Source organism: Eretmochelys imbricata, chromosome 8 (genome assembly GCF_965152235.1).
Source record: "Eretmochelys imbricata isolate rEreImb1 chromosome 8, rEreImb1.hap1, whole genome shotgun sequence".
Taxonomy (NCBI): domain Eukaryota; kingdom Metazoa; phylum Chordata; order Testudines; family Cheloniidae; genus Eretmochelys; species Eretmochelys imbricata.
This window is the reverse complement of record NC_135579.1, coordinates 84,073,054-84,096,896: the sequence shown is the minus strand read 5'-3', so window position 1 is coordinate 84,096,896 and position 23,843 is coordinate 84,073,054. Positions and strand designations below refer to the sequence as shown.

General features: G+C 41.6%; 1 protein-coding gene across 1 annotated transcript in view; it reads right to left on the bottom strand.

The window, feature by feature from the left end:
* The window catches only part of PIGK (phosphatidylinositol glycan anchor biosynthesis class K), a 120,212-nt gene that overhangs the window by 15,502 nt on the left and 80,867 nt on the right, over positions 1 to 23,843 (bottom strand). Inside the window, exon 10 of the mRNA XM_077824984.1 lies at positions 19,768 to 19,843. Coding sequence (XP_077681110.1) covers positions 19,768 to 19,843 — 76 coding nt within the window. The remainder of the gene's footprint in view (positions 1 to 19,767; positions 19,844 to 23,843) is intronic.

The following is a 23,843-nucleotide window of genomic DNA, read 5'->3' as shown; positions in this document are numbered from 1 at the left end:
CCTACGGGGAAGAGGTCAACAACAAATATGACCCTTAACCCCATGCCCACCAGAAAACGCATGGGACAGTGCTCTGGTGAATAGCTGGGCAACTCTCATTCACAGCTATTTGGGAAAAGAAAGGGTGCAGTGACAAGAACATGGCCAGCTCTCCACAGGTGCATAATGGGGAGAGAAGTAAAAGCAGTTCTGGGCCATGGCTTGCCACAAAAGTCAATAAAAGCCCAGGGAGTGCATGCTGGAATGGGAGCTCTGCCACTTTTGCAGGTTACAGTTTGTGTACACCACTGCAACAAATCTTTGCCCTTCAAACAGAATATAATTTCCAAGTGTAAACAAGACCACAGAGGAACTCTGGCTTAGCCAGTAAGAACTTCAGCAATTCCCACTGTTGCTTGGCCACTTCTCACCTTGCTCCGAGCAAGGACTTATAGCTAAAATCTGGCCTTCTGGCTCTCAGGGAGGGAAAGGTTGCAGTTTACATGGATATACAATTCCCAAATCCTGTCTGCCAATAAAAATAATTTAAAACATTGTACATTTTAGTATTTAATACTACAAACAGCATTCAAAGTCAAATGCTTGTCCCACTGAAAGTAATGGGAAAGGGTTTGATCCAGCACAGTTAACTGGATCACACGATAAGAGTAGCTTTGAAGGAATAAGTACATTTCACCATGTCCATTGTTACATACCTTGTTCAACAAAATAAAAAGCCAATTCCATTACATAATGTAGAAGTTTTGATAAATCAGAAGGTTTTCCCTTACTTACTTTTGCTTGGATCAAGTTGTTGTTTTTTTAACTACATTAACTCTTTCCCAGCATTGCATGGGTTGCTGAGATGTAGACACACTTTTAAAAATTTTAATTGTATTAGGCCATTAATAAGTAAATTAATTTATTAGAAAATCTGTTAGAACCTCTTCACTCCTTGTTATTTTCAACTTCTTAAAGTCAACGTTTTCTAGTAGAAAAATTCTGAAAAAATTGCTAGATTAAAAAAATGTTGTTTCCATGTTGACTTTCAGCATTGTTGTTTAGTTAAGAGATAACAACAACAACTCAGGTTCTGCAGCTGAAAATTCCAGCACTATGAAATACATTTTTGTTTTGACTAGCGTTTTGGTATTTAATTTGTCTCCACCTCAGATTGATGTCTGTACATAAGATGTAATTAACAACAGGGAAAACTGTTCTATGGAATCTGATTTTCAACCCATTAGGCAAATTTTCTCATTATGATATGAAAAATGTCAACTACTTAATTAGCACACCTACTTTGCCTGAAACCCCCAAGTGCATCTAAACTACATTTTATGCTGGACTGGAAAAAAAAACCCACATCAATTATGCCTATTCTCAATTGTACAACTATTTTAAAATGTGTGACTAGTTAAGACAAAATTGAAAAATTACCATAATAGGCTTTTGACACTTCCCTGCTTAGGCAAAAATTAATTTTAACTCTCTGTTTTTGTGCAAAGCCTTTATAATGTCTCTAATCTTGAGTTCCCACGAGAGGGAACACAATACTTTCAAGTACAAGAGCGTGAGGCTTGGCATCTTCTCTCTTTAGTTATGCAGTTTATTTGATGGACGTCTAAACCACTAAGCCTCCCTTTGTGCTTATATAAGCCATTCTCAGCGGACATATAAGTTAATTTCAGGGAAATGAAGTTTTAGGAAGAATGCATTCTCTTACACAGAAAGGCTTTTTAAAGAAAGCACCTGTTCTGTGAATTGCTCTAGAAACTAGGATAAAGGCAGCTAAAAAGAAGTTTCATTTTTAAAAGTACTTTTCCTCACAAGCCTTACAATACACCCACAAATTCTGGCACGATCTAGTGGAAGAAGTAATTTTACAAGGCAGCTTCTGAACTTGCATCATTTTTTCAGTTTATTCTTCTTCTCCACACATGGAGAAGCTCCACTAGTGAAATCAACTAGAGTGATAACGGGATAGGCATCTTCAGTTTTATTTTTGGTGCTTAATGTAATTCCTGTGGCTTATGCAAGCAAAGTAAATCAGACCTACCACTGGCTTTAACACTTCCCATACAGAGTACAGTATGTTGCTCACATATTAAATTCTCACAGAGAAATATTTTAAATAGATTCCTGTGCCCTCAGCTACAGTGAACACACACACACAAACCCCCTCGTACATATATCAGATACCATACAACAACAGCACGTGGTATATTATGATGCTGCCAACCCTATTAAAGTCATACAGAGCTTGCATATATATTTAGTATATTCCCATGCAAGATAGAAGTACATGATTTGCATATCATTATGCACTGGAAACCTATTCAGTTATTCCCACAGGAGACAACTCACCAGAGTGACCTAAATAGTATTCACTCTTCTGACTCAAAATTTGAAGAAACAGCAAATAAACGAAGAATGATGCAGACACATGCACAAAGATTTAGAACATTTAAATAAGAACCTGGGCTAATAAATGACAAATGCAGATGAATGCAGACAAATGTAGCATAATGAATCCCACAGGAGAAAAGAATAATGAAAAAAATAAATTATATGCTTAATGGAAAAGGGCTATCGCACAGAGAAGAAAGAAATCTGTGAGTTATTGCACCAAAAAGCCTCAAGCCTCAGTCAAATGTGCTGCTGTCAGGATGAGGGCAAAGAAGATATTGAACTGCACTGCTGAGGGAACACAGTATTAGACACAACCTGCCCTCATTTGCACCTCTAAGTAGAGAAAAGGTTCTTCTGACATCAGCTGACAGAGGCAAAGGAATTCAGACAGCCATAACAGCATTAGCTGCATATCACTCGGTCTAGACACTGCCACGCTTCATATATCACCAGCATTTGGAGACCCTTATAGAGCACAATAGGGATTGTGTTTGGTTAAAACCCTAGAGAATATCAAATTGAAATTCTAACAATGAGATTACAACAAAGACTGGTCCCTTGGCACAGTCCCTACAGAACACAACATATAGATATCTGTGCTCTGTAACATCACAGCATAGAACCTGGGAAAGGAATAGAGCACAATTTGCTAGGGTATGTGTTCCCTTGGGGGTATGCAAGACATCTTTGGGAGGTACGTGAGAGAAATTTTGTAATGGTGGATTTTTTTTTATTATTTTATTTTTTGCATTTTCATAACAGGCTACTCAGATAAAGCTTTAAAACTCTAGGGGAATGTGTTATATAAAATATGACAGTAAACAGACTTCAAGATGTACAGTGAGAACACAGATACACAGACGCTGATGTGCAGAGCCCTCACCTCCAATCACTGTACAGCGCAGGTTCAGGAACTGTTCAGTCAAACTGAGCTCGGGGGAGGGAGGGGACAGGGAAGGGGAAGGTTCCAGTTGTATACGTCACACTATAACTATATCTGTACATAAGAGTGAAATATGGAAAGATGGCTAAAGACATGGCTAAAGCAGAACACCCAAAGTATCAGTGATGAGAAGCATGCTGAAATCGCTGGTGAGACGACTACTGACTCAACATGCGGATCTAAGCCTGTGAAGAGAAACATTGACACTACAGTCAGCCACAGTGTGTGTTATGCGGTGAAGTCCTAACAAATAACAGCCTAAAACAATCTCCTCTATGCAGACAGTTGGAAACAAAACATGAACAAGGACAAACCATCAGAATTTTTCACTGGACATGGGCAGAGCTATTGGCGAGCAAGCAAGTTTTATACTCTGCTGCTGCCACCGATGACAATATTAAGGCCCTTGAAGCATCATACTTAATGAGTTACAGAGTTGCGAAGTCAGGAAAACCTCACAGGACAGCAGAGTAACTAATACTACCTGCGGCTGCAGACATGGTAAGCACCATGCTTGGAGAGAAGGCCCAAAAATTAATTCAGTTAGTGCCACTGTCAAACAACACAGTGTCACACTGAATAGATGATATGGCCAATGATATCCTAACTCAGTTAGTGAACCATGTCACTAGCAGCCAGCACTTTGCTCTGCAACTGGATGAATCCACACACATGGCAGGCTTAGCTCACCTTCTGGTGTATGTGTGGTACATTTACAAAGGTTCAATACAGGAGGACATTTTGTTTTGCCAGTCACTGCCTACCAGAACAGCAGCTAAGGAGATTTCCGGTTGCTTAAGAGCTTCATGAAACCAATATGATAACATCTGGTCACAATGTATTGGTATCTGCACCAATGGACAAAGCCAATGACTGGTAGGCATAGTAGAGTAGTGACACATATCACAGCAGTCACTCCCAATGCGATGTGGGTGCACTGCAGTATACATAGAGAAGCACTTGCTGCCAAAAGTATGCCTAGCAACTTGAAGAAGGTGCTGGACTTTACAAAACCTCGACTCTTGAATTCCAGAATCTTTGCCGCTCTATGTAATGAGATGGGAAGCGAGCATGTAAATCTATTGCTCCACACAGATGTTCAATGGCTATCAAGGGGCTAGCTCTTGCCACGTTTCTTTGAACTTCACTCCGAGGTCAAGGTATTCTTTACAGACTACCCATTCCCACTCTCTTACTGTCTGCAGGACACAGTCTGGGCTACTTGTCAGATATATGCTCTCTCCTGAATGAGCTAAGTCTAGGAATTTATGGGCTGAATACAACCATCTTCAATATCCAGGACAAAATTGAGTCAATGATAAAAAGGGCTCGCTGTGTGGAGGAAAACAACACTGAAATTTTCCCAAACATGCATGAATTCCTGACAACAAAGGAACTACAGTTGCAGAACAGTGTTAAAGGTGACATCAAGCAACATCTCACTGAACTAGTGAGGCAATTACATGAGTACTTTCCCTCAACGCAAACAGATGAGTCCACTACCCTTTCACAAATTTTTCTGTATTGCCCATGCCACAAGACTTGTCAATAAAAGAACAAGAGAATCTCCTGGACATCTCAATTGATGGTAGACTCAAGAATGAGTTCCAACAAAAGCCATTGGCTGAGTTTTGGATCCAAATGTGAGCAGAGTTCCCTGAATTGTCAGACAGGGTGTCAAGATTTTGATACCATTTGTTACAACTTACCTGAGTGAAAGTGGATTTCATCACTCACTGAAATGAAATCAGAGTATCGACAGTGCCTCTGTGTTGAAAACAACTTACAACTCAAACTATCACCTTTCTATCACTCCAAACATTATGCACCTGTGCTCGAACCTCCTCCGTCACATTAATGGTGCATAGTACTATTAAACCATTGTTTAAGTTGATCAAACGTAAGCATACATTAAAACTAAAACCGTAAATGATATGTATTATCATTATACTCCTATATATTATGTGTTAATGTGTATTATAATTTGTACATTTTGTACAATGCTTCGGCATTAAAAGGGTTAAAATATAAAACCTGTATTTTGGTAGGGGTACGCGAGCAACTGGTAGATCTGGAAGGTATACACAATAAGGGAAGTTTGGTAACCTCTGCGACTAGGAGAGCCTCTATGGATAACTTTATGCAATGATAATCAACATATTTAGTGCTCACTTATAAAACAAAAAATTTTCACTTATAAAAATAAATTCACAGACAGATCAACTGATCACTTACAGTAGCAGCACCATAAAAACAATTATGAAATTGCATGGCATTGCAGTAATCACAGTATTTTTGCATTTAAAACCTCTTCTTCCATGCGTTAATCACATCAAATGGGGATGTCTCTAATAGTCCAAGTCTTCTCCTTCCAAAGTGAATACTCTGTATTTAAAACATATTGAACACAAAATTTTCACACAATCATGTGAGAAACCAGTGGGAGTAACTAACTGCCTGTAAAACTGCTTAGAAAAACTAAGCTATTTTAAAGGCTGGCATTTTATTTTTGTCTATAAAGCTCCAACTGCTTGCTTGCAACATACACTCAGCAACTCCTCTTGCTTCCGTTCTGGTTTTCTATCTCAAGGAATGATCAGTTTTTCCTCCTACCACCTGGGATGCCTGGAACGTCTTCCTCGGCATGACCTATGTGATAGTACTCTGCCCCCCTTCAAATCCCTCTTAGAAAACTTACTATTTTATCATTTACCTACATCCCAACCCTCGTCCTGACCTCGCTCCCTAATTTTAATATATTAACAAAAAAGGGGAGAATGTTAAAACAGATTCATGGCCTGTGTTCTGAAGCAGGTGAGACTAGATTATCATAATGGTCCCTTCTGGCCTTAAAATCTATGAAAGCATCTCACTGTTATCCATGTCCTTCACACCGCACCTTTTACTGTCAACTTCCTGTGTCAGGTCTACTTTAGACTATAAGCTCTTTGGGGCAAGGGCCTGTCTTTTTGGTTTGTAAAGCTCCTAAGTACATCCATGGCACAGTAAAAATAATACAGTTCTAAAGCCATTAATGTGATCAGTTTATAAACAATACTATTTAAAGACGTTTGTTGTATTTTCCATCCCTAAACCAAAATAAAGATGTTTGAAGATCAAACTGTGTTGAATGTTTTGCACGCAGAGGATCTTGAAGTGTCTGATTGGCTCAACTGGAGGTCATCTTTTAAAACCAAAAAGAAATAAAAAAACCCAGTTACTAACCTGTTCCATAACTGTTGCACATGTCCATTGCACTCTTACTGCATGCGCACGCTGCTCACAGTTGTCAGAAACTTTTTCCCTCAGAGATGCCCAGGAGATCAGATTGAGCACCCTCTACTGCCGCGCACTCTAGTTAATAGACATAAAGGGAGCAGCAACACTGATCCCCTCTGTTTCTTCTTGCCAGAAAGTCAGATGCAGAGGGGTAGGAGGGAAGGTCATAGAATGAATGTGTACAGCACATCTCAAACCACAACAGTTAGAGAACAAGCTAGTAACTTTTTTTCTTCTTTGAGTGATTGCACATGTGCATTCCACTCTTGGTGACTCATAAGCCATGAAATCAGGAGGCAGGATAGAAGTCGATCTGAACAAGGACTGGAGAAGAGCTCCCCCAAATCTGACATTTTTACAATGCTGAGTGATGGCACATGGAAATGTGTGCATCGAAGATCAGGTTGCTGCTCTACAAATATCTATAATAGGCACTTGAGCCAGAAAGGCCGCAGAAACCACTTGCCATCTCGTCGGATGTACTGTCACTCTGCTTGGGGGAGTAACACTAGCCAAAACTTTGCACAAGTGAATAAAGGAGACTATCCAAGACGAAATCCTCTGAGAAGAGACTGGGAGCCCTTTTATCCTGCCTATGATTTCCACGAACATCTAGGAAGACAAACGTAGCTGCTTGGACCTGTTGAGATAGAAAGCTCACACTTTTCTGATGTCTAGTGTGTGCAGCCTCTCCTCATCTTTATTCGAGTTAGGCTTTGGGAAGAATGACAATACGTAAATAACTTGGTTAATATGGAAGTTAGGCAGCACTTTTGAAACAAACTGGATGTGGACGTAGGTGAACCTTATGTTTAAAGAAAGTTAGAGAGAGAGGGCCAGACATTAGTGCACATAGTTCACCTACTCTCCTAACAGAAATGATGGCCACCAAAAATAGTACCTTCATTAGAAGATGTAATAAGGAGCAGGTAGCTAAAAGCTCAAAGGAAGGCCCAAGCTCTAATGTCAAGTTCAAGTCCCACAGGGGAACAGAAACTTATATGTGAGGATATAACCACTCCAGGCCTTTCAAAAATATAACTGACATCTTATTAGAAAATACAGAGTGATTATCGACCTGAGGGTGGAAAGCTGAGATAGTTCTATCAAAGTCCTCCTAGCAGATAACAGCCAACCCTTGTTGTTTTAGGTATAAGAGAAATTCCAAGATAAAATGGATTGAAGAATGTGTCGGTAAGACTTCAGATTATTGCGACCAGATAGAGAATTGCTTCCATTTCACCAAGTAAGTAGATCTAGTAGGTGACTTCCTAGTATTTAAAAGCACAACCTCACAACCTCTTTTGAACAAGACTCTTCACGAGGGTCTAGCCATGGAGCATCCAGGCTGTTAAATGAAGCGCCTGCAAGTTTGAGTGGTGTAGGCAAATAGAGTCTTGAGAAATTAGGTCTGAGTCCAACAGAAACAAAACTGGAGCTTTTATGAAAGGGAGAGGAGAGTGGAGAACCAGTGCAGCCGAAGCCAAGCTACAGCCAGTCTTTGGGGGTGATTTCCTTATGTCCATGGTAGAGCTCACCCGTCCACAAAGAGAGGGTACACAAGAGATCTTACAGCGATGCAGCTGCATCAGTACAGCTGTGCTGCTGCAAGGTCTCTAGTACAGACATAGCCAAAGAGGTTGTGAGGTTGATTGAATTGGCAATGCAGAAATCCCAGAGTCAGATTGCCTCTTGGCAGAGCTGGGATGAATGGACCCCTCCTGGCCATCATTACCAGTTTTCCCCTTGACAGTACTGTAGGATGAGAGCTCTGAGAAATGAGCAGCTGACACAGAACTGGGCACGGCAGTGATTGAACTGATTCAGTGATCTCTGATGATACAATGGGAGCGATTTCCTGCACTGCTGGGGAAACCAACACTGACAAAGACAACAAGTCCTTTGTTGCCGCAAACACCTCTGCCATAGTTGGTAATGGAATGGCTGCTGTTTGGTGAGTAACTGAAGACAACAGAACCGCAGAAGTTGCAGGTGCTGCTCCAGGTATCAGACTTGTGCCTGTCCCAGTGCTGGAGTCAACAGTGCCCTCCTTAGCTGATAATCTGGATGAGTGCTTAGATTTAGGATGTACACTACTCAATCCTCTATCCCCCTTCATGGTGTGGTTTAGGACCTAGAGATCTTCCTCTTCCAGCCTTTTCCTTACAAGCCTTATGCTTCTTCCTCTGCACCAGAGATTGTGACCGGTGCCAGGCCTCTCTGCCAATGTTAGCAGAGCACTTCTCTCTGTCGATGAAGTGGTTGTTCTCCCTGTGTGGGAAGGCTATGATGGTGGTCTCAGCACAGCTTCTGTTAAAAGAAACTCAGCCTGGCCTCTCTTTTTTTGGTCCTAGATTTGAAGTCCTTACCAATTTGATATGAGAGATTCACCCAGGCACTTTAAACAGCTGGAGTGCAGGACCACTCAAAGGCATTAGCTTGGATAAAAAAAACAGGACTTGAAGCCTGGTGACCGAGGCATTTCTTGGTACCAAAAACCAGAACCCCAAGCAGGGAAACTGAAAAACAATGACTGCTTGGGTACCTTATGCAAGCTGCCCTGCAATGCATTTAGTTATTCGGTACATTCTACCACACTACAAAGTTTGTAATATTACATTCAGTGTCTTCCTGATGTTCAGAGATTAACAAAAAGTGCTAATGCTGCCTTTGTGGCTCCAGCAGAGAATGTGGGATATACAGACAGAAGGAATTTCCATAGCATGAATGCGTTAGTAATCTATGCCCTAAAAATAAAGTTCCGCATAATGACTGCTAAATTTCTAGGATTCAGGAAGCAGTGTTTAAAAAGAAAAAGCTTAAGTCAATGAAGATTCCAGGTGTCTACTTATCCTTACAGCATCTTGAAGATTAGGAACAGAATTTCTCCCTGGTATTTTGACTTGATGAAATAGAGCTGAAGAACTAGATCCTTGACTGTGGTGGAAGATCACACAGCACAAATCCTGGGTGGGTCATGGCTAAAACTCCCCCTAATTCCTTCTTTGCTAAAGAAGAAAGGAAGGGTGTGGTATAGGAACCACTATACCTGTTCTATGCCACTGGAGGATTCCCCTTATACTGGGGTAATCCTCTCACGCCCATTTATGCCAGCTTTACAGGCAGAATCCACTAGTAGTACAATGCAAAGCAGTTCCACCACACTGCTGGCAATGGCCAAAAGTCTGCTAGATAACTGTTATGGAAGTGCTGCACTTATTTTGTCTCTTAAATTTCTTCTGAATGTATGAGATGGGTCAAAATTATGAAGTACTGATTGATATTATCCAAAGGTTTCTGTAGTTTCATTTATTCCTTAAATAGAAAGATCATTTTGAAAAAAGTCAACTATGCACTATAATGGAGTAGAACATCACTAATTCACACACAATGTTGTGAATTAGTGAGTATCCGAAAAGGATAACACATCCAAACAGTGTACTTTGTTTATTAGACAAATGTGGTTTAATTTTAATTCTTTATGATAATACTTCACAGCATTGTGGGAAATACTGTAGTACATTAATGTTACAACTTTGATTAATATGAGGCCTGTTAGAGCATTCTGCTATTTAACCTTCGCATGAGAAATGGCAAGGACCAACCTCGTTTTTACATATTAGGAAAGTGCAAGCCAGTGAGATTCCATGGTAATTGAAAAGATGAACATTAATTTAAAATGTTACGCCTGGCATTATAGGTTCTGTCATTCAACTACAAGCAAATCAGCATTTGGGGTTGTAATATTTTTAAATGACTTCTTGAAGTGAAAGCCAGAGAAATAGATGATGGCACTGTTTGTCTCAGCTAGCTTTGTATAACTTAGTGGAAGTTATCATGGCAATCAATCATTCTCTTGACTTTATATAGCAAGCATGAGCATGTGAACATGAGGATTATCTTCCAGTTTTGGGGCAGTAAGAAAGTATTCCCATCATAATTTGTTGATCATCCTTAACCTTGGAGTTCATCCACATTTCTTTTGGAGTGGCCAGATGAGCAAATAGCAGCCAGGAATTTGCTCTTGCGTGCATACAATATTGGTAGCATCTCTCTTCAGTGCTTTATGTCCATTCACGTTGAGGAAGTTGGCAATAACCTACACCAGCATTTGGTCCTATTGATAGAATGTTTGTTTTACTTCTCTTTGGCACAGAAGTAGCTATCCTTGCCCACGGGGTATTGTGAGGCTGCAGGACATGAAAAGCAGAAGCTATAGAAAGCCCAACAATTCCCACATAAGCCTAGTAGTGAAAGAAACTAGATTCACAGCACAGCAGCTAGATCTTAGGAAAGGGACTTTCAGAGCTGTCGTTTACTGGGTAACATCCATACAGGATTCCATTTGTCTCCTTTTGCCCAGTTTACAAGTACAGGCAAACAAAACACAAGTTTAAACTGTGCTCAACTACAAGTATTTGTACTTACAAAGTGAAAAGGAGATGGAACCCAGCATGTGCGTGTGCGCGCACACACACAGTGAAAATGACACTCAGTGTGTCCATTTCTAAGCTTTCTTCAGCATTAACAGACCCCGCAAATCCTAGAGACTGAAAAGGTAGAACAATGAGCGCAATATACTGCATTTTACCACAGCATACAAAAGTAACCAACATCCCTAACCTTGAGAACATTGGCTTAAATTCAATCACTGGAGGAAACGGAGCCCACACATTTTGACGACCATCACCAAGCATCATGGTTTTCCACATCTAGTCGAAGGTGTACAGAAGCACTGACATGGCCACTGATTGCCTTCCATCTACTCTCTTGCAGTCATAGGAGATGGCAGCACTAAAGGAGACAGCTGAGCAAACACACAGCTGCTGTTGATCAAACCTGCTGAAGAGGAGGAGGAGCTCCACTGCCAGAATTCCTAGTGAGAGATGGAGAAATGCAGGACTTTTCTTCTTGACCACTTGCCTGGTGATTCTGACTCATGGCATCACTAGGCAGAGGGAATACATCCTATATGTAGAATATGTGTATGTTGTATACAAACACACAGTAATTTAGGATGCCCACCTTAAAGGAGATTAATTTTCAGAGAGTAGCTGTGTAGCAATTCCTAAACACGCTTTTACATCTCAAGTTGAGCACTCAAAAAAATCACTGGTTGCTTTTGAAAATTGTGTCCTATACGTTTGAAAATAAAGTAAAATCTTCAATATGAGTTTCATTCATCAATGTATTTTTATCTCCAGATAAATTGTTCTAATCCAAGAATATCAGTGTCTGCACCTAAACTAAAACCTGTATTGCCTTTGTTCTCTGACTAAGCGTTTTATGTGCCTGATTAAAATTTTAAACACCCTTAACTCATTTTATAAAAGCTGAATAAAATTTACACAGTGCTAATCACCATTTTATTTTCAACCAATTAAAAGGAAATGAACGTAATAACATGTAAACAAATGAATTCTGACCCATCTGTTTATCACTGTTTAACGAAGCAGGAAGGAACTGCAAGTATTTTCCATAGAAAATACCATTTTTTAAGTCAAACTCAAAATTTTAATTTCAAATTTAGACTATGGAAGAAAAACTGAATAGTTTAATTGCAAATTAATGTCTGTTAAGTAACTGTAAAATGCAATTATATTTGAAGTCATCTGTTTCTTCTGCATTATTCCTCCAAGGGGGTATCTCTTCACTGGATTGTATTGCTCACACAGGTTTCCCAACAGATAAGTTCAGCAAATTTCAGCACGAGATTATAGTGGCAAGTATTAGTTCATTCATCCAAAGATGACTCCCATCATCCCCTACTTCCCTAAGAGTCAACCAATCCAAAGAGCTATGAAATCAGACGTTTCTCAGCAAAGGACGGTTTTAAATAAACTATTAAAAGCAACTAATTTAAAAAGATTGTATTATAAATATGCTAGAGCTGATACCTCAATGTGTAGTTCTGGTGCTGCTTGGAGCTGACATGCCATCGTTTTAAGGAGAAATGTCACCACCTGTCTCCCTTGCAAATGAGATGGGGTGTGTGTGGATAAAAATATTCTGCCTATGGGCTGGGTTGGTGTGAAGATTTCACCAGTGAAGTGGCACATGAACGTCAGCTCCATATGTTGGTAAGGGGGCCACACCAAGATTGTTTCATATCGAAGTGGCAGCTTGTACTTGTTGCCTTGAACCCACAAGCATGGTGATAGCCACTTCCCCAACCTCTCATCTGGGTGAAAAAAGCAGGGAAAGAATATCTCCATAGATCCTCCTTCTATGAGTGCCTACAAGAGACATGCATCCCTTCCTCATGGAGGTAGCCAGGAGAAACAACAGCTCAAGTCCTTGGGTGCTGACAGCTTCTCCCAGAATTGCTGTTTGTAAAATACTAGATTCAAGGAAATGTCTTGGGGTAGGTGCAGAGGGCAAAGATTCCATTCTGAGCCAAGACAGGAGAGAGTGAAGATCCCTGCTGACAGGAACAGGCTCTCATTGTTGGAGCCCTGCCAAAGTAGCATGCACTGGAGGTGCAAGGAACCATCCTCATGGTCAGCTTTCAGTTATAGTTACTGGACTACATTTTGAAAGCCCTTACCAGGAGCAGTACTGGCTTCTGTGCATTGGATTGTTTGGGGTTTTTGTTGTTGCTGTTTTTTAAAGTATTTCTGTGTTATAGGCCCCCACAAAGAACAGCAAAAATAGAGCATTTTAGAAACCCTGTACATTTTACTTGGTTGACATACAAACATGGTTTCAGTGTTTTCCTTCAAATTTCACAAAATTTCACTTCTCTTCTCTATACTTGTGGGCATGATTCTTCTCCCAGCTAAATCAACAAAGAACAGGAATAACTTCACTGAAAATGAATGAATTTACATGGCACTGTAAAACTAGAGAGATTGGAATCAGGTCCTGAGAATAAACAAACGAGAGATGGGGGGAGTTTGGGGGACAAAATGAGATAAGGGCTGAAACCAGAGATGAAAATGAGACCTCAGTTGCAAGGTTAACTGTGGAACTACTGTGCTGAGCAGTTAATTACCTTTGACAATCACTAACTGCTCCAACCACAACCTTGGTCTTTCTGCTCCCCTTTTACAGCTCTGAAGACCCCTTATCCATTTTCTTCCTTTAATTTTTCATTTGATTCCACATGTCGCAGTCCTCATCCTTCCAGCTATGGATTGGATGGGACAGTCAAAACTGTGAATTAAGACCCTAATACAACAAAACATTTAACTAATGGAAGTAGCCCCAACTACTCACATGTTTAAAATTAATCTAGTGCTTAAAAGCTTTGCTGAACTGGAACCTCAGTGGCAAAAGCAAGTTCTTGCTGAGCAATACAAAGGCACATTTACACTAGAGGACTAATTTAATATAGAAATCCCTTGGGATTACCGTCATAAATTTTTTCCCTTAACAGTTATTTCTAGAAAAGCAATTTTTTTAGTTGCTAATTTTGAAGGTTTCTGTTCTCAAATTAGGATCAAATAGTTCTCTGGGGAAATGAAACAGTAATTTATTTGCTAAGTTTAAGTACTAAAAAAATCAACAAAGGGATACTAGATACATTAGGATGTTCATTTACTAGTTCCCAGTAGCAATGTGTTTTTTCACCAGACAAGGAGAGTACATATAGGAATGTTCAACCCTTCAGAAGTAAATGCAGAGCATTCTAGGTTGCACTGCTAGTGGGGGCCTCCCACCCCCAGCCTTAGAGCAGACTGACAAGCTGTACTGAACTGTAAAGTTACTATTACAAACAAAAATCTAAACTATTGTACTGTTCCATAATGCTAAAGTGTTTTCACTTAAAATGATCAGCATTTAACAAAGGATTGGAAGAGAGAAGCATCCAATTTGATTCTGGCCTCAAGTTACCGTTTGATTAAGCTTTCATAGAATCATAGAATATCAGGGTTGGAAAGGACCTCAGGTGGTCATCTAGTCCAACCCCCTGCTCAAAGCAGGACCAATCCCCAACTAAATCATCCCAGCCAGGGCTTTGTCAAGCCTGATCTTGAAAACCTCTAAGGAAGGAGATTCCACCACCTCCCTAGGTAACCGATTCCAGTGCTTCACCACCCTCCTAGTGAAAAAGTTTTTTCCTAACATCCAACCTAAACCTCCCCCACTGCAACTTGAGACCATTACTCCTTGTTCTGTCATCGGATACCACTGAGAACTGTCTAGATCCATCCTCTTTGGAACCCACCTTCAGGTAGCTGAAAGCAGCTATCAAATCCCCCCTCGTTCTTCTCTTCTGCAGACTAAACAATCCCAGCTCCCTCAGCCTCTCCTCATAAGTCATGTGCTCTGGCCCTCTAATCATTTTTGTTGCCCTCCACTGGACTCTTTCCAATTTTTCCACATCCTTCTTGTAGTGTGGGGCCCAAAACTGGACACAGTACTCCAGATGAGGCCTCACCAATGTCGAATAGAGGGGAATGATCATGTCCCTCTATCTGCTGGCAATGCCCCTACTAATACAAATGCTGTTAGCCTTCTTGGCAACAAGGGCACACTGTTGACTCATATCCAGTTTCTCATCCGCTGTAACCCCTAGGTCCTTTTCTGCAGAACTGCTGCCTAGCCATTCGGTCCCTAGTCTATATTGGTGGATGGGATTCTTCCACCCTAAGTGCAGGACTCTGCACTTGTCCTTGTTGAACCTCATCAGATTTCTTTTGGCCTAATCCTCTAATTCTTCTAGGCCCCTCAGTATCCTATTCCTACCACTCCTCCCAGTTTAGTGTCATCTGAAAACTTGCTGAGGGTGCAGTCCACGCCATCCTCCAGATCATTAATTAAGACACTGAACAAAACTGGCCCCAGGACTGACCCTTGGGGCACTCCACTTGATACCAGCTGCCAACTAGACATGGAGCCATTGATCACTACCCGTTGAGCCCAATGATCTAGCCAGCTTTCTATCCACCTTATAGTCCATTCATCCAGCCCATACTTCTTTAACTTACTGGCAAGAATACTGTGGGAGACCGTGTCAAAAGCTTTGCTAAAGACAAGGAACAACACGTCCACCGCTTTCCCCTCATCCACAGAGCCAGTTATCTCATCATAGAAGGCAATTAGATTAGTCAGGCATGACTTGCCCTTGGTGAATCCATGCTGACTGTTCCTGATCACTGTCCTCTCCTCTAAGTGCTTCAGAATTAATTCCTTCAGGACCTGCTCCATGATTTTTCCAGGGACTGAGGTGAGGCTGACTGGCCTGTAGTTCCCAGGATCCTCCTTCTTCCTCTTTTTAAAGATGGGCACTACATTAGCCTTTCTCCAGTCTTCCGGGAGCTCCCCTGATCACCAAGAGTTTTCAAAGATAATAGCTAATGGCTCTGCAATCACATCCACCAACTCCTTTAGCACTCTCAGATGCAGTGCATCCGACCCCATGGACTTGTGCTCATCCAGCTTTTCTAAATAGTCCCGAACCACTTCTTTCTCCACAGAGGGCTGGTCACCTCCTCCCCATGCTATGCTGCCCAGTGCAGCAGTCTGGGAGCTGACCTTGTTCGTGAAGACAGAGGCAAAAAAGCATTGACTACATTAGCTTTTTCCACATCCTCTGTCACTAGGTTGCCTCCCTCATTCAGTAAGGGGCCCACACTTTCCTTGGCTTTCTTCTTGTTGCTAACATACCTGAAGAAACCCTTCTTATTACTCTTAACATCTCTTGCTAGCTGCAACTCCAAATGTGATCTGGCCTTCCTCATTTCACTCCTGCACACCTGAGCAATATATTTATACTCCTCCTTGGTCATTTGTCCAATCTTCCACTTCTTGTAAGCTTCTGTTTTGTGTTCAAGATCAACAAGGATTTCACTGTTAAGCCAAGCTGGTCGCCTGCATATTTACTATTCTTTCTACACATCGGGATGGTTTGTTCCTGCAACCTCAGTAAGGATTCTTTAAAATACAGCCAGCTCTCCCGGACTCCTTTCCCCCTCATGTTATAACAAAATTATGAGATTGGACACTTATCATTGAAACATCCCTTTCATAAGTAAAATATCTGTAAAGTTACTGGGTTACATCATATGAGGATAGTTCAAATGTCATCAATATTCTAAGCCCTGATTAAGCAAGGTGTATAAGCATTGCCTAAATTTAAGTGCATGAGAAGCTCCACTGAAGCTAGGCACATGCTTAAATACCTTGCTGAATTGAAGCCGTACGAATGAATGTTTTGTATATGATGAACAAAAATAGAATCTTCCAACATACTACTTTTTCTTCCAAATATGACTTAAGTTAACATTTTTCTCCACTCTCTCACTAGAACAAAATAAAAAAAGAATTAAAAAACAAAAAACAAAACAAAAAAACAGAACTGAAATACCTCCTAACTTTTTTGCCTTTTTATACAATAACTCAATCCAAATTTGTCTGCATATATTAGTGTACAAAAAAAAACCCCTCATAAATTTTTAGGATGTCTTCTGTAGTATTCGCGTTAAGCTTGACTAAGCTATTTTAAAACTTAATTTAAATATTTTTGTTCAAGAGTACATGATTACTTCATGCTACTTACAGGATATTTTAAGAATCAAAGAGCCGTCATGTTGATTTCCAACGTCTTGGCAATTCATTCTGTACAGGCTGTCAACCAGTTGGCTGCCACAGCTCCTTCTACCTAGTATTGTAATATTTTAAAACCAGATTGTGTGTCCATTTCATGTGAATGCTTGTTTTATAGCTGATTTACATTTTACATTAATGCCTGTCCAGGTTCTTCCTTTTCCAATTACTTAAAATATTTTTAAATCTAATGTTTGTGTGTTTGTTTTAGACTGGTAAAGCAATTATCTTCCTTTTTTATGTATATCCGATTTGCTCTATATTCAGAAAATTGGTGGTTTATGTTTTAATATTAATACTCCCTTTGGTTTTTATCCTTTCATTTCTTTGTGTGTCTGTATATTTAAATTAATTGTGCGCTAATGTATTGAGGTTGATATAATTCTTCAATTTAGAATTGCTAAACTCTATGTGGTGGTTGTTCCATTTTTATACAAATATGGTAACAGATTACTACTAATACAAAAGAAATGCTGTGTTGAAATCAAGATTGGGTGCAATGTTTCCTTTTGATGCAATTCATATGTAATAAGCAATTCAAGATGTACTGTACCTGAATTTTTCTCATAGAGCAAAGAAATGAGAAATCAAAGAGAAGGTTTTTAATGGCTACTATGTTACAGTGGTTTAAAAACTGGAGAAAGTATTAGAGATAATGTTTAAGGACCTCAAGAAACAGTGATAGACACTTGGTGGTACCCAGAATACCAACAAACTTATGGTACCATTTGAATATAGTTGCCAGCTATCTATTAGGCTATTCCAAATAATTAAGATACAGGCAAAAGAAAGTAAATGTGAAACATCCCCAATCATTAACATAGAGTATATGCTGCTTTTCCTTTTCTCCAAAAATAGTGCCTTGTGTGACAAAGTTATATTTATGAACATTCAGTTATTTACATTTATGAAGAAACTGATAAGAATGTGAAAGCAGCTACTTTAAGAGATGGACATCCCGTGTAATGTAGAGCAGTTTCAGGGTTGCTCTAAATTCCACCTTTGGTAATGACCGCCCTACCCAAAGGGGCTACTCCAGAAGCAGGGATTGCCAGGGCATTCTGCCTCCTCACATACTCCCTAGATAAGGGCCTCCAAGGGGGTGGCATAGAGTTTTACATCATCCTATGCCAGGGAAATCTCTAGGTAACTGGGCCTGTCTAGAAGAGGAGGATCTGGTCCTACACTATTGGTAAGCTTCTGTTATAGCAAGGAGATAAAGTATATGAAAACATATTTCTGCCTTCCCACAACGCAGTATTCCATTGCAAGACATCACACAATAGCCAAATGAACTATCTATGGTTATTAATTTCTTTATGCTGTAAAAATATTACTGTGACATTTCATTTGGTCAGCCATCTTAAAGGTTAATTCTCTTTCCTGTTTCAGATTTTCCTCTAGGTAAACCAATCAGTGCAATTCCTATTTACCTATTCCAAACCACCCACAAATTGTTTCACTCCTCACTCTTGCTGTTAAGAACATATTGACTTGCTGCCTGCTCTGTTGTTTAATTCATTTATGCTGAGAGTCAGGCATGAAGACAGAATTTTAAATGTGACATTTGAAGGCTGTTGGGTCATCTGAAGCTCTGACAACACCAGGGAATTCCTGACATACAAACTGGTCCTGATTTCCAATCTCCAATGTTCTGAACACATCAGATATTCTTCCCGGAGGTGCAGATTTCAGCCAAAAAAAAATTAAAATCCCTTGTGTTTACATCTTGCAGAAAATGCCTGTACGCTTGAAAGTTTTAAAATAAAGCCCATGTTTCCTTTAAGCTAAAACTGGCATTGCCTGCAGCAAGCAATTCAACTGCAAAGAAACCCTCTGATTGACAAAGATATTTGAAAAGATCTACAATAACAACAACAATTAATAAATACTCATAGGATACTCTCAGCAACTTTGACATTTGGTGGATTTCCATTTTCTCTTGTTGATCTATCATGGTTCAAAGTCAGTTGTGTCTGAAGGCCAGAGCTGTAGATAATCTGCCATCTAGACAATATTAACATCTGGCCCAATGGGCCAGCAGTTAATTACAGCCACAACTAGAATGAAATACCTAAGGCAAAACTCTACCAACAGTGCTTTTTGCTGTGATACCAGCTATGCTGCGCAAGGAACAGAAAGTATGATGGCACCGCTGTTGGAAATGGAAATGTTACTCAGATCTCATTCAGAATTATATTGGGAAGGGAAATTGTTTTCCCTGTTCAACTCTTCATTACAAATACACTGTGATAATGGTATTGTAATTTAGCTGCTTTTTCAAAGAGAGCAGGCATGTTGTGATTCGGGTCAAGATGCAAGTTGGAAGGAATCTATTTCTGTTTTTTAGGGAAAAAAATTACAAAATTTTTAACTGCATCCTGTGTCACCACTGAAGTCAGAATTCTTGTGTCATAGTGCAAATAGCCTTTAATTGCTGTGCTTTGAATAAGACTTTTATGATTTAACAGCTGTCATCTAAAGTTTGTCTGTGCCTCTAGCAGAAGCATATTGATTCTGTAAAACCTAACAAAAGTATTACATTTTAAAGATTATGAATCTTGCGTATTCTGAAAGCAAATACTTGTAATGGAAAGGCATACCTGGTGTATTATCTGAGCTACAGGAAGCTGTTCGGCATATTTTAGTGGTTCTGTTGCCATCTCATCATCTGGAACCCTGAAAATAAATGAAGTTCATATTACTAAATTTTCTTACAATTATTACAAAAAACAAACTCCTGGAATTAAAAACAAAAAACGATGTTACTACCGAATACTGTTTGAAATGTTACATCTAGAGGGAACAATGTTTTGCTTCATTACAATCAGAAAAGTAAATCCCCACCTTAAAATAGTTTTTAAAAGCGAGAGAAAATAATAAGACAAGTTAGTGTAAATAAAACTTGTGTGTTAATCATGGCTGCTGTTTTTCACTGGAATAATTCAAATATCTAGAAAGTTTAAAACCAGCAGGCAGAAACCTGAGAAAACCTTTTAATTTTGTTTTAAGTGAATTCAGTTCCGGTGAAAGATGCTTGCCTGACCTCCCTGGAGAATGAAGTTGTTTGTTTACAGAACAGGTGCAGCATTGGCAATGACAGTGCAAGCTTCTCCATATGGCCCCACTAGGGGTATGTCTACACTACAAAATTAGGTCGCATTTATAGAAGTCTGTTTTTTAGAAATCATTTTTATATAGTCGATTGTGTGTCCCCCCACACAAAATGCTCTAAGTGCATTAACTCGGCGGAGTGCTTCCACAGTACCGAGACTAGCGTCGACTTCGAGTGTTGCACTGTGGGTAGCTATCCCACAGGTCCCACAGTCTCCACCACCCATTGGAATTCTGGGTTGAGATCCCAATGCCTGATGGGGCAAAAAACGTTGTTGCGGGTGGTTCTGGGTACATGTTATCAGGCCCTCCCTCCGTGAAAGCAACGGCAGACAATCGTTTCACGCCTTTTTTCCTGAGTTACCTGTGCAGACACCATACCACGGCAAGCATGGAGTCTGCTCAGCTCACGGTCACCGTATGTCTCCTGGGTGCTGGCAGGTGCTACGCAGCAGCAGCAACCCATTGCCTTGTGGCAGCAGACGGTGCAATAGGCCTGAAAACCATCGTCATCATGTCCAAGGTGCTCCCGGCCGCCTCGGTAAGGTCGGTCAGGAGCGCCTGGGCAGACATGGGCGCAGGGACTAAATTAGGAGTGACTCGACCAGGTCATTCTCTTTAGTCCTGCAGGCAGTCCTATTGCACCATCTTCTGCCGAGCAGCCAGGAGATGAGGATGGCTAGCAGTCCTATTGCACCATCTTCTGCCGAGCAGCCAGGAGATGAGGATGGCTAGCAGTCCTATTGCACCATCTGCTGCCAGCCAAAGATGTAAAAAATAGATGGAATGGACCAAAACAAGAAATAGACCAGATTTGTTTTGTATTCATTTGCTCCCCCCCCCCACCCTGTGAAATCAACAGCCGACAATTGTTTTGGTGAGGTCTGTCAGGGGCACCTTGAAAACTTTAATGGAGATTCAGTCCTGCCTGAAATACCAGAGGGAGGGATAGCTTAGTGGGTTGAGCATTGGCCTGCTAAACCCAGGGGTTTGAGTTCAATCCTTGAGGGGGCCACTCTGTGTGACAGTTGTTTCTGTTTCTCCTTGATGTAAAGCCACCTCCTTTGTTGATTTTAATTCCCTGAAAGCCAGCCCTGTAAGCCATGTCATCAGTCGCCCCTCCCTCCGTCAGAGCAACAGCAGACAATTGTTCCGCACCTTTTTTCTGTGCAGACGCCATACCACGGCAAGCATGGAGCCCGCTCAGATCACTTTGGCAATTAGGAGCACATTAAACATCACGCACGTTATCCAGCAGTATATGCAGCACCAGAACCTGGCAAAGTGAAACCGGGCGAGTAGGCGACGTCAGCACGGTGACAAGAGTGATGGGGACACGGACGCAGACTTCTCTCAAAGCACGGTCCCTGGCAATGCAGGCATCATGGTGCTAATGGGGCAGGTTCATGCGGTGGAACGCCGATTCTGGGCCCGGAAAACAAGCACGGACTGGTGGGACCGCATAGTGTTGCAGCTCTGGGATGATTCCCAGTGGCTGTGAAACTTTCGCATGCATAAGGGCACTTTCATGGAACTTTGTGACTTGCTTTCCCCTGCTCTGAAGCACATGAATACCAAGATGACAGCAGCCCTCACAGTTGAGAAGCGAGTGGCAATAGCCCTGTGGAAGCTTGCAACGCCAGACAGCTACCGGTCAGTCGGGAATCAATTTGGAGTGGGCAAATCTACTGTGGGGCCTGCTGTGATGCAAGTAGCCCACGCAATCAAAGATCTGATGATATCAAGGGTAGTGACCCTGGGAAATGTGTAGGTCAAAGTGGATGGCTTTGCTGCAATGGGATTCCCTAACTGTGGTGGGGCCATAGACGGAACCCATATCCCTATCTTGGCACCGGAGCACCAAGCTGCCAAGTACATAAACCGCAAGGGGTACTTTTCAGTAGTGCTGCAAGCTCTGGTGGATCACAAGGGACGTTTCACCAACATCAACGTGGGATGGCCGGGAAAGGTACATGATGCTCGCATCTTCAGGAACTCTGGTCTGTTTCAAAAGCTGCAGGAAGGGACTTTATTCCCAGACCAGAAAATAACTGTTGGGGTTGTTGAAATGCCTATATGTATCCTTGGGGACCCAGCCTACCCCTTAATGCCATGGCTCATGAAGCCGTACACAGGCAGCCTGGACAGTAGTCAGGAGCTGTTCAACTACAGGCTGAGCAAGTGCAGAATGGTGGTAGAATGTGCATTTGGACGTTTAAAGGCGCGCTGGCGCAGTTTACTGACTTGCTTAGACCTCAGCGAAACCAATATTCCCACTGTTATTACTGCTTGCTGTGTGCTCCACAATATCTGTGAGAGTAAGGGGGAGACGTTTATGGCGGGGTGGGAGGTTGAGGCAAATCGCCTGGCTGCTGGTTATGCGCAGCCAGACACCAGGGTGGTTAGAAGAGCACAGGAGGGCGCGGTACGCATCAGAGAAGCTTTGAAAACCAGTTTCATGACTGGCCAGGCTACGGTGTGAAAGTTCTGTTTGTTTCTCCTTGATGAAACCCCCTGCCCCTTGGTTTACTCTACTTCCCTGTAAGCTAACCACCCTCCCCTCCTCCCTTCGATCACCGCTTGCAGAGGCAATAAAGTCACTGTTGCTTCACATTCATGCATTCTTTATTAATTCATCACACAAATAGGGGGATAACTGCCAAGGTAGCCTGGGAGGGGTGGCGGAGGAGAGAAGCACTGGGAGGGGTGGTGGAGGAGGGAAGGACTAGGCCACACAGCACTTTAAAAGTTTAAAACTTATTGAATGCCAGCCTTCTGTTGCTTGGGCAATCCTCTGGAGTGGAGTGGCCGGAGGCCCCCCCCACCACATTCTTGGGCGTCTGGGTGAGGAGTCTATGGAACTTGGGGAGGAGGGCGGTTGGTTACACAGGGGCTGTAGCGGCGGTCTGTGCTCCTGCTGCCTTTCCTGCAGCTCAACCATATGCTGGAGCATATTAGTTTGATCCTCTAGCAGCCTCAACATTGAATCCTGCCTCCTCTCATCACGCTGCTGCCACCTTTCAGCTTCAGCCCTCTCTTCAGCCTGCCACTTACTCTCTTCAGCCCGCCACCTCTCCTCCCGGTCATTTTGTGCTTTCCTGCACTCTGACATTGTCTGCCTCCATGAATTCGTCTGTGCTCTGTCAGTGTGGGAGGACAGCATGAGTTCAGAGAACATTTCATTGCGAGTGCGTTTTTTTCGCCTTCTAATCTTCACTAGCCTCTGGGAAGGAGAAGATCCTGTGATCCTTGAAACACATGCAGCTGGTGGAGAAAAAAAAGGGACAGTGGTATTTAAAAAGACATTTTATAGAAAAATGGGTACACTCTTTCACGGTAAACCTTGCTGTTAACATTACATACATAGCACATGTGCTTTCATTCCAAGGTCGCATTTTGCCTCCCCCTCACTGCGTGGCTAGCCTCTCACCCCTGCCCCCTCCCTGTGGCTAACAGTGGGGAACATTTCTGTTCAGTCACAGGCAAACAGCCCAGCAGGAACAGGCACCTCTGAATGTCCCCTTAAGAAAAGCACCCTATTTCAACCAGGTGACCATGAATGATA